At 35.7% G+C, this 12,229-nt stretch overlaps 1 protein-coding gene across 1 annotated transcript in view; it reads right to left on the bottom strand.

Annotated features, from left to right (window-relative positions):
• Positions 1 to 644: 644 nt before the first annotated feature.
• LOC128773880 (cullin-4B-like) overlaps positions 645 to 12,229 on the bottom strand; it is a 137,961-nt gene continuing 126,376 nt past the window's right edge. The window contains exons 20-21 of the mRNA XM_053891917.1: positions 2,677 to 2,829; positions 645 to 1,156 (exon numbers count right to left, since the gene is read on the bottom strand). Of these exons, the coding sequence (XP_053747892.1) occupies positions 1,061 to 1,156; positions 2,677 to 2,829 (249 nt within the window). The 3' untranslated portion in view covers positions 645 to 1,060. The remainder of the gene's footprint in view (positions 1,157 to 2,676; positions 2,830 to 12,229) is intronic.

The raw sequence follows: 12,229 nt of genomic DNA, 5'->3' as shown, positions 1-12,229 counted from the left end.
TATATATACACACACACATATACCTACATATATATATATATATATGTTTATATATATGTTTATATATATATGTTTATATATATATTTAGTACATATATATGTACATTTATGTAAAAAATATATATATATATATATTTAGTACAAATATAATTTAGTACAAGTTTAAATACATAGCTGACATTGGGGCATCTCAGTGGCTCAGGTGGTTAAGTGTCAGACTTCACCTCAGGTCATGAACTCAGGGTTCATGGGTTTAAGCCCCTCATCATGGTTGTGCTGATAGCTCAGAGCCTGAAGCTTGCTTCTGATTCTGTGTCTCCCTCTCTCTCTGCTCATCCCCACTCACGCTCTGTTTCTGTCTCTCTCTCTCTCTCTCTCTCTCAAAAATAAACACGACAAAAATTTATATATTTTATATATATATATATATAGATAGATAGATAGATAGATAGATATAGATATACACACATACATATATAAATATATAATTATAAGCTGAACTAAATGTTTTAGAGATGTCTAAAATGATTGTTCTATTATAGGTTAAATTTTAACATGGTTTACATATGTTAATAGTAAATTGTTATATGATTAATTTCACACCGAAAAACCAACATAAGGACAAATACACAGAAAAACCAATATAAGGACAAATAAATGGCTTTAATAATTTGAAATAGAGTTTAAATCATCCAGATGTATAATTCACAGTGCGATTTTACACTTAAATATTTCTGGATATATGTTGCTTTTTATGAAACTTATTCTTTATTAAACTAATGCATACTACATGTAATCAATATATACTGAAATGAAGGACAGACAGTAAACATTACGAAATTTTCCAGGGAGTTTTAGATCATTATGTATAGTTTAATAGCAACATTAAAAATACATGTCATTCAGAAAACTGTATACTTTAACTGAGAATGCTGATGAAAATTTAATTCTGCATTTGTATTTTAATGCACCGCTTTTATTCATGTGTCAGTGGAATATTTTAATCAATTAACAGGACTATGAGTCAACTACTATAAGTAGAAATAGTAAGGCCAGAAGTTCATGCAATATACTTGTACTCGTTTGGATTTTCTTTATCTCTTTCCATGTAGTCTCTGTCAATTAAAGATTCTATTCTCGTCTTCAGATCAGAAGGCTACAAAATAAATTATTAATGTTAATAAAAATGAAATCACAGCATTTTATTTTCTACTCTCATCCTAAATATATCACATTTTGTATCTCATATTTTTATTATTCATAATTTTCAGGAAACAATAAATTTCTTAACAAAAAAATTACTATAATCAAATCCGAAATACATTAGAAAGGTGCTAACTAGGAATAAAGTACAACTAATACATAAAGAATAGAATAAAATGCATCTGGGATGCATTTTGGTAAAAAATCATACTTTCAATTTCTTTAATAAAAAAGAAGTTATACTCATTAACTATTCCCCATAAGGAGGGCTCTAAAATATAGAAGACAGCCAATACCCTAGGCACTGATGTTTCTATTAGGCACATGGTTAGTTTTGGTGTACGGATTGCACTCACCAGAAATCACATTAAAGAAAGTAATTCTATAATTTACTAAATAATAAGCACCCCAGTTGAGCCATGTGTAGAGCACTGCAGAGAACTCGAAGAGTTTTTTTTTTTTTTCCTCAAAGGAAAAAACAGCTTTTAAATTTTAAAAATCACAACATTGATAAAGTAGCAGCTACAGCTAATAATTCCTTAGCACTTACTATATGCTTCAGGAAACTCTTTTGTCTTAGTAACATTTGAGTGAGTTGTTAATATTATCACCCTCCGTGAGGAAGTGGAGGTACACGCGTTATGTAAAGAGTTTGGCAAGAGTCAGAAAATGAGAAAGATATGAGACGAAGCAGGATTGAAAAAAATCATAGCTGACAGGCTTTGTGAACCAAGCCATAAACACTAGACTAGAAATCAAAGTGTTTGTAGCAATTCTATTTTGATTACTTAGGATACACAAAACTACAATTTTCATTTTATTTTATGACGACATACGAACCAATAGCTTGACATTTTTAATAATTATGGCAGAAAAAAGTTATTAAAATGTCTAACCTATAAGAATCAGACAAATTAGCTACATATTGTGTTTAAAAAGACTTTTTGAAAATGGCTAAGTAAGCGGTAATTTGCCAAATATTGTTAACAATTTGTTAGGTTGTAGTATTTAATAATGTCACAAAGATCAACCGTTGTAAGATGTAAAAATAGACAAAGGACTATCATAGTAAGACCAAAGGCCACTCTGCTAGGAGCTGTGAAGTATTTGCTCATAAGCAGTGCAAATAAAGGCAACTTCTAACTGTACTTCATCAAGAAGACACATCAAGGAAGTGAATCTAAACCATGGAGGTACAGTGAAAATACTTAAAATAGATCATGAGACTAATTTCTTTTTCTATTTTTTTGTGTTACCTTTCAAAATGTTACAACTTTTTATTTATAAAACTGATAAAATTTAATAACCTAATCCAGTAAACCATAACACAAAAAGGGACCTAAGTCCTGTGATAATCACACTCACAAGTTTTACTCCATATCACAGATAAATTTTTACTTGAAATTACCGTATAAACCTATGGTTTTATTCAAAAGTACTCAATGCCACTGGATTTTTGGTAGATTTGTTTACCTGTAGTGTAAATTTTAGCTGGTTATACAATTCTGAGAGAAGTACACTGTGGGTAAGTGTTTTCCTTATCTTCATAATGCGAACAATTGCAGCATCAATCTGATATTGTCGATCTTGGAAAACTCTCTGTGTGGTGATGGTACGTTCCTCTATCTAATGAAAATAATTAAAAGTTAAAATGACAATACGTAAAATTTCAATAATAATTAAACTGTTATGAAAATTAAAGGTTTCAAAAGATCACTTTTTGTAAAACCAGTAACAGAAACGATATATAATTCACTTTTGCTTCTATCGCAAACCTTTTATATACTACACTTTTTGGATTTAAGTTTGTATTAAGTCATCCTCAATTTTAGAGTCCTTTTAACCAGAAAAGCTATTAATAGGAAAGCATCGTGCTATGATTTGAGCAGTTCTTTTAAACAAGTTAGTTGTATGACTTCGGTGGTAATAAACACGCTCTTGCAATTCTATGTTATAGGTTTCAAGATACGATATTTAAATGTCATGTCATAGATACAAAGTAAAACTTATCTTGTACATATAAAATTACTCCGTTAACAATTATTCTATTTATTCAAGCTAAAGCTTTATTTTCTATTTTACTTTACATTAAATCATATATTTCAGAGACTTTTCTTATTTTAACTTCTGGCAATTGGAAAAGGATATGTGTAACGAAGTTTGTTTGTTTTTTTAATTTTCATATGTATATTATTTTTTTGAATTTTTTAAAATGCTTATTTATTTTTGAGACAATGCGAGAGACAGAGTGCAAGCGGTGGAGGGGCGGACAGAGGGAGACACACAGTATCTTAAGCAGGCTCCAGGCTCTGAGCTGTCAGCACAGAGCCCTACGGGGAGTTTGAACTCAGGAACCATGAGCTCATGACCTGAGCTGAAGTCAGACACTTAACGGACAGAGCCACTCAGGCACCCTATATGTATATTCTAAAAAAAAAAAAAAAAAAAATTTTGAACTTCTAACTGCAAATATTTTTTCATTCATATCCTAAACCTTCAACAGTGATCCTCCAACAAATCATCTGAGTTTCCAGGAATATAGAATCTTTTGAATTGCCTTCTGGGTTCCAAATTCCAAATAAAGCCTTCCAAATTCTCAAAGCAAGAGTTGCTTATTTTTAATTTGTCAGTATTTTCTTCATTTTTACTACTTCATTTTCTGTGTGTGCTTTCATCATTACATTCTCTTAAATGCTCATTTTATACTTCTCATTTTTAAGATGATCTCAACTCCTGTTTTACCAGTAAAGCTTTAAATACACTATGTCTAATAAAACTATCTTACTTTATCTTCTACCATTCAGACATACATTTTTTATTGAAGTGGAATCACAAAATACAAAATTAACAATTTTAAAATGGTTTAAAAATTTTAAATATACAGTTGGAAGCATTTAAGCATACTCAAAATGTTGTGCAACCACTATCTCTCTCTAGTTTCAAAACATTTTTGCCACTCAAGAAAACACCCTGTGCACATTAAGTAATCCTTCATCATTTCCCATTCACTCATGATGTGGTTACCACTACTCTTCTTAAATATGGATTTTATGACTTTTCAAATATAATGGAAAGAACTGTACTATAACTGACCTGTTATGTCTGCCTTCTGTCACTTAGCATAAGGTTTTATACACAAAATACTTCTATACACATAAATAATGCTTTTTATACATAATGAAGGGTAATTCTTACTGAAGGATGTATTGGTACTTTGTTTCTTTTGTATATATGAGTAATATTTCATTGTATGTGTACAATACAATTTACTTATCCATTTATCCAATGATGGACATCTGGGTTATTTCCATTTTGGCTACTATAGATAATTCTGCAAGAAATTCTTGTGACAAGCTTCAGTGGACATATATTTTTTTCTCTTTAATGGTTAATGAGAATAGCTGAGTCAAATGGTCACTCTGAGTTTAACTGAGAAATCTCAAACTATTTTGCACAGATGCTGCAATACTACATATTCACACCAGAAATGCACAGGATTCATATTTCTTTTAAAAACCTCTTTGTATCTGATTTGTCGATTCAAGCCATCTGGGAGTAATGTGGAATCTCACTGTAATTTTGACTTAGGTATATGTGAAGACCAATGATGATGAGCATTCTCTCATGTGTCTGTGGACCATTTGAATAACTTCTCTCAAGAAATATCTACTCAAGTTCTTTTTTTTAACGTTTATTTATTTTTGAGACAGAGAGAGACAGAGCATGAACAGGGGAGGGGCAGAGAGAGAGGGAGACACAGAATGTGAAACAGGCTCCAGGCTATGAGCTGTCAGCACAGAGCCCGATGCGGGGCTTGAACTCATGGACCGTGAGATCATGACCTGAGCCGAAGTCGGACGCTTAACCGACTGAGCCACCCAGGCGCCCCATCAAGTTCTTTATTTGTTATCTAGATTACTTTTTATTTTTTATATTTTTTATTTTTTTATATTGTTAAGAGTCTGTGAACTGGAATATATATACAGTTATATACATACACATACATATGCATATATAATGTCTAGATATATATAAATACATAGATACACAAATATAAGTACATACACACATATATATGCATACACACATATATATTCAATTGTAAGTAAAAAACTTACAAGAGACCAAAGGATATTTACATTGATGAAATGCTCAATTCATCAGGAAAATAAAATAATCCTAAACATATATATACCAAAGGGCCACAAAATAAAATGAAACAAATGCTGAGAGAATTATGTGAGAAAATATTTGAAAATAATTATTCGAGACTTAATACCACACTTTCAATAATACACAGAACATCTAGATAAAAGATTAATATAGATATAGGAGATGTAAACAACACTATAAGCAAATAGATTTAACAGGCATATATAAAACACCCTAAGCAACAAAATAACCCAAATGTCCGTCAGTGGATTGCTGTAAAATTACTCATGTATAAAAAAGGGAACAAAGTTGAGGCCACCTAGGTGGCTCAGTTGGTTAGCCACTTGACACTTGATTTCAGTTCAGGTCATGATCTTGCCTTTCACCCCGAGACTGACATTTGCTTTTGGTTCCATGCTGGATGTGGAACTTGCTTAAAATTCTCTCTCTCTCTTTCTGTCTACCTTGCCCCTTCCTGCTGCTTGTGCTCTCTCTTTAAAAAAAAAAAAAAAAGAGGGGCGCCTGGGTGGCTCAGTCGGTTAAGTGGCGGGCTCTGGCTCAGGTCATGATCTCGCGGTCTGTGAGTTCGAGCCCTGCGTTGGGCTCTCTGCTGACAGCCCAGAGCCTGGAGCCTGTTTCAGATTCTGTGTCTCCCTCTCTCTGAGCCTCCCACGTTCATGCTCTGTCTCTCTCGGTCTCAAAAATAAATAAACGTTAAAAAAATTTAGAAAAAAAAAAGGAAAGAAGTACACCAGGTAACAAAGCAGTAATACAGTTTTGTGAGGTCACTTGGGATGTTTCCCAGAACAAACCATATGTTAGGACAAAAAATGTCACTTAAAATAAGTTTTAGGAGAGCAAAATCATTAAAAATATTTTCTACAATCAATCAATCAAGAAAATGACAAGGATATAAAGAGCAGACGCTTAAATATCCAATAGACTAAAAACTAAATCATCAGGGGAAACAGAAGATATTTAGAAAAGAATCAGAAAGAATAGAAAGTCAAAAATAAAACCAGGGAATGCTGCATAGCAGTGCTCAGAGGGAAATTTAAGGCTATAAATGCACACCTAACAGAGAGAGGGGGATCTCAAATTGATAACGTAAGAAACCAGAAAAAGAAAAGTAAACTCAAGCCAGTGGAAGGAAAGAAATAATAAGATCAGACACAAACACAATAAAGAATAAAACAGACAATCAGTGAAACAAGCTGGTTATTTGAAAATACTTGCAAAATAGGTAAAACTTACTTTTACTAGGAAAAAAGATGGATTTCTTTACCAAAGTCTTGCACAACTAGGGAAGCTGGGCACCGTCTCATCTGGCTTCCTTTCTACCATGGTAGAGCTTTTCAGCTTTTTCTGCTTCTCATCTTGAGTGAAGAGGTGATGTTACCTGTCTTAGCCATTTCACTGCATCCGAACTTACTTTATCTTTGTTTTGCCCTACCACAGAGGTGGAATTAATGTCTCCTGTTAATCCTTGACTTCTACCAAGACTCTTCCATTCCTGGGTATCTCTCTCAATTCTTTTGTTTTCCCCCCAGCAGTTTGTTCTACCCCCAGCAGTAACACTGTCATTTGTCTTACTCTTTACTTGCTAAAGCACAGCGATGGAGAAGGAAGGGATCATTCTGTTTTTCTGACTCACCGTCAAACTTAAGTTAGCCTTTTGTGCCTGTGTCTTGAAGGTAGCCCCTTTTATTCCATTTTATCCCACTGCAATTGCTAAATGTCTTCAAAAGGCTTAAGTGTACAATACTTTTCTACTTCTTTATAGTTAAGAGAAGTTTTCTCTTACATTTTCCCTTTACTATGTCAAAAGTTAAATGTTTACTGTTTCCCCCTGGTGGTTTAGGATTTTATTTGTAAAAGAAGAGTCCAGGCATTTCTTGCAGTGAAACTTGCGTGTCTCTTTAAGGCTGTTCTGTAGGGGAGAGCTCTCTCTGGTTTCTGTGTAACCTTTCCTCTGAGTTCTCACTTACTGAGATCTGTAGGATAAATGTGAACTCCTACTATGTCTTCATTTCCATGTATTTTATATCTCATAGTAATTTTATCAAGCCTTTAGCAGTATGTTAAAATATCACACCCACAGGTATAGAGGTTACTGCCTTTTAGGCTAACGTGAGTCTGTACTTGTGTTTTGCCTCTCTTTAGATTTAGCTCAGCTCAATAAAAGTTGTATTTTGAAGACTATCCACTTGTTTTTTGCTGTAAAGTTAGAGGGATTATAGGCCAATATTCCTGATGAATACAGATATAAAAATCCTCAACAATATATTATCATATCAAATGCAACAATACATTAAAAGAATCGTAGAAAAAGATCAAGTGCGATTTATTTAAGAGATTCAGGATGGGTGGTTCAACATCTGCATATCAATCACTGTAACAAAACACACTGAAAATGCATGATGGGGCATGTGGGTGTCTCAGTTGGTTGAGGTTAAGATTCTCTCTCTCTTCTTATATCTTCTCCCCACTCTCTCTCTCTCTCTCTCTAAAATAAAGGCGATGAAAAATATTTTTAAAATGGATGACAAAGAAAACAAGGAGTGGCAAAAATCATGATCATATCAACAGAGGCTGGAAAAGCATCTGATAAAATCCAAAACTTATTTGTGCCCAAAACTCTCAACAAGGTGGATAGAGAGAAATGTACCTCAACATAATAAAGACCATGAATGACAAACACACAGCTAACATCACATTGAATGGTGAAACTTATTCCTGTAAGATCAGGAATAAGACAAGAATGCCTTCTCACCGCTATTACTTGACACAGTACTGGAAGTCCTAGCCATAGCAATAAGATAAGAAAAAGAAACACAGGCAATCAAATTATAAGAGAAGTAAACTATCACTATTTACATAAACCAACATGATACTATATGGAGAAAACCCTAAGGACTCCAGCAAAATATGATTAAAACTAAGTTATGAGTTCAGTCAATTTACAAGCCAGTTATGTGTTATGTTCTATACAATATTAGTTAACTATAAAAAATAGAAAACAATCCACTGACAATTGCACACAAAACACAAATAAAATAAATGTAAGCATTAAAAAAAAAGCAATCCAACTAAAAAGGGAGCAGAGGAAAGGAACTGTAAGATTGGTAAATGAAACTGATGATGACACAAATACATTGAAAGATACACCATGCACCTGGACCGAAAAAAAAATATTATTAAAATATCCTGGCCACCCAAAGCAGTCTAAAGATTCAATACAATCTCTATTGAAAACAATGGTATCTTCTAGAAAACTAGGGGGAAAAATCCTAAAATGTATATGGAACCACAAAGGACCTTGAATGATCAAAGAAATCTTGAGAAAGAAGTACAAGCTGGAGATATCAGGCTTTCTTATTTCCAACTATACTATAAGGATATGTTATCAAAGTAGGGTGGTACTAGCACAAAAACAGATACATGGAATACACAGTTCAGGGATAAACCCATGTTAACACAGGTAAATTAGTCTCTGGCAAAGGAGGCAAGAATAAACACTGGGGAAAGACCGGCTCTTCAACAAATGTTGTTGGGAAAACTCAACAGCTACTTGCAAATAAAGTTGAAACTGGACTCCTTGCTTACATCATATACAAGATAAACTAAAAGGGGATTAATGAGTTAAGTATAAGACTGGAAACTACTAGAAGAAAACCACTAGAAGAAATCCCTGACATCGGTCTTAGCAATGTGTGTGTATATACATATATTTGATCTGTCTCCTCAGAAAAGTGAACAAAAGCAAAAATAAACAAATGAAACTAAATCAAACTAAAACTCTTTTCCATGGCAAAAAAAAAAAAAGACAAAAAAAACCTAAAAACACAAACAACAACCAAAACCCCACCAACAAAATAAAAAGACACTGTACTGACTCAGGGAATTTATATATTTGCAAGTGATACAACTGTAAGGGATTAATAGCTAAAATACATAAAGAACTCACACAACTCAGTATCCACAAACATGCAAACAATCCATCCAACTAAAAACAGGGTAGAGGGCATGAACAGATATCTCTTCAAAGAAGAAATTCAGATGGTTAAGAGACACAGGAAAAAAGGCTCAACATCAATCATCATCAGGGAAATGAAAATCAGAACCACAATGACGTATCTCCTCACACCTGTCAGAATTGCTATTATCAAAACCACCAGAAATGAAACTAGAAAAGTCCCCAGATAGCCAAAGCAATCCTGAAAAAGGAAAACAAAACTGGAGGTATCACAATTCCAGATTTCAAGATTACAAAGTTTTTGTCATCAAGAGAGTATGGTACTGGCGCAAAATACAGACATGTGTATCAACAAAATCGAACAGAAATCCCAGAAAGAGACCCACAATTGTATGATTAACTCGTCTTTGACAAAACAGGAAAGAATATCCAATGGAAAAAAGACAGTCCCTTCAACAAATGGGGTTGGGAGAAGGGAAGGGAAGGGAAGGGAAGGGAAGGAGGAAGGGAAGGGGGAAGGGAAGGGAAGGGGGAAGGGAAGGGAAGGGGGAAGGGAAGGGAAGGGGGAAGGGAAGGGGGAAGGGAAGGGAAGGAAAAAGGGAAGGGAAGGGAAGGAAAAAGGGAAGGGAAAGAAAAAGGGAAGGGAAGGGAAGGAAAAAGGGAAGGGAAGGGAAGGGAAGGGAAAAGGGAAGGGAAGGGAAGGGAAAAGGGAAGGGAAGGGAAGGGAAAAGGGAAGGGAAGGGAAGGGAAAAGGGAAGGGAAGGGAAAAGGGAAGGGAAGGGAAAAGGGAAGGGAAGGGAAAAGGGAAGGGAAGGGAAAAGGGAAGGGAAGGAAAAAGGGAAGGGAAGGGAACGGAAGGGAAGGGAAGGAAAGGAAAGGAAAGGAAAGGAAAGGAAAGGAAAGGAAAGGAAAGGAAAAAGGAAAGGAAAGGAAAAAGGAAAGGGGAAAGGAAAGGAAAGGGGAAAGGGGAAAGGAAAGGAAAGGGGAAAGGAAAGGAAAGGGGAAAGGAAAGGAAAGAGGAAAGGAAAGGGGAAAGGAAAGGGGAAAGGAAAGGGGAAAGGAAAGGGGAAAGGAAAGGGGAAAGGAAAGGGGAAAGGAAAGGAAAAAAGAAAGGAAAGGAAAGGAAAAAGGAAAGGAAAGGAAAAAGGAAAGGAAAGGAAAAAGGAAGGGAAAAAGGAAGGGAAAAAGGAAGGGAAACAGGAAGGGAAGGGAAAGGGAAGGGAAAGGGAAGGGAAAGGGAAAGGGAAAGGGAAAGGGAAAGGGAAAGGGAAAGGGAAAGGGAAAGGGAAAGGGAAAGGGAAAGGGAAAGGAAGGGAAGGGAAGGGAAGGAAAACAAAAGCAAACCGGAACTAATTAATGGGAGTTCAACAAGATAAAAAGGTTGTGCAGAGCAAAAGGGAACAATCAACAAAACTAAAAGGAAGCTTATGGAACCTGGGGAATAAGCTCAGGAATTCCCTGGGCTTGCACTGATGGATTAACAAGGCATAAAGGACTATAAAGCTACAGGATGCTGACACCCAAGTCTGGGTAAATAAGATTAGGTAATTAGCATAAGGAGGGTGGGGCTAAGCCCCCTGTACAGAGAGGGTGAGGCAAAGGCCAAATATAGAACAAAGGTATATGAGGTAAACAAGATTAGGTATACAGGGCAGAAACGCCCCCCAATTTAGTACTATAGCACAAAGTTGTTTTCTCAGGAAGGAAGGACCACATTAGATAAACTAGGCAAACAGGTAAATAGGGAGATAAATCACTGTGAGGTGAAGCTGCCCAGACCAGAGCTAATTAGCAAAACAAAGGTGCCTTGTTGACCCTGACGTAGCATGCTCTTTCTTGTCCCCTCAACCAGTTTAGGTAAACAGAGGCCATGTCTCATGTTTGCTGTAAACAACCTTCTGCCTGGCCACTGGGCGCCAGGGTTTTGTTTTGTATTAGCCCAAACCCCTAACCCCACAGATCTTCAAAACCCTCTTTTCCTCATGTCCATGAGTTAATGTTAACAGTCTCATGGTCTCTTTGTGTATGTCCATTACAATGTTTGTAAGCCTTCAGATCCTAAAAAAATGGAGCAAGGACTCTTAATCAGGGCTCTTGTCTTCTCCCTGCCATTAGCCATCTCTCATATTTTAATCCTGCATCCCGCTTTCTTGCTAGACGAGAAAGGGCTCCAGACCCAGAGTCTACAACAATGGAATAGGAGAGGATATTTGCAAACGATGTATCTGATGAGGGTTAGTATCCAAACTCTGTAAGGAAATCATCAAACTCAACACCCAAAAAACAAACAACTCAATTAAGAAAAGGGAAGAAGACATCAATACAAACTATTCAAAGATCACATCCAGAAGGTGAACAGACTCATGCAAAGGTGTTCTACATCTCTCATCACCAGGGAAGTACAAATCAAAACCACAATGAGATACCACCTCACACCTGTCAGAATGGCTACAATTAACACAAGAAACAACAGGGGTTGGTGAAGATGCAGAGAAAGGACTACCCTCCTGCACTTGGTAGGAGAGCAAACTTGTGTAGCCATTCTGGAGAACAGTATGGAAACTCCTCAGAAACCTAAAAATAGAACTACCCAAAGGATACAAAGGATACAAAAATAAAAATTCAAAGGGGTCCATGAAACCTTATGTTTATAGCCAAGCTTATTATAAAGCCAAACTAGGGAGAAAGCCCAAGTCAATTTCACTGACTGATGAAAGAAAGGATAAAGAAAATGTGGTACAGATGTGCCTGGATGGCTCAGTTGGTTAAGCGTCAGACTTTGGCTCAGGTCATGATCTCACAACTCGTGAGTTCAAGCCCCATGTCAGGCTCTGTGCTGACAGCTTGCAGCCTGAAGATTCTGTGTCTCGTTCTGTCTCTGGCCTTCACCTGCTTGTG

Source organism: Panthera pardus, unplaced genomic scaffold (genome assembly GCF_024362965.1).
Source record: "Panthera pardus isolate Hobbes unplaced genomic scaffold, ASM2436296v1 HiC_scaffold_27, whole genome shotgun sequence".
In the NCBI taxonomy this organism is placed as follows: Eukaryota; Metazoa; Chordata; class Mammalia; order Carnivora; family Felidae; genus Panthera; species Panthera pardus.
The sequence above is the reverse complement of the archived record's forward strand: the minus strand, read 5'-3'. Positions and strand labels throughout refer to the sequence as shown.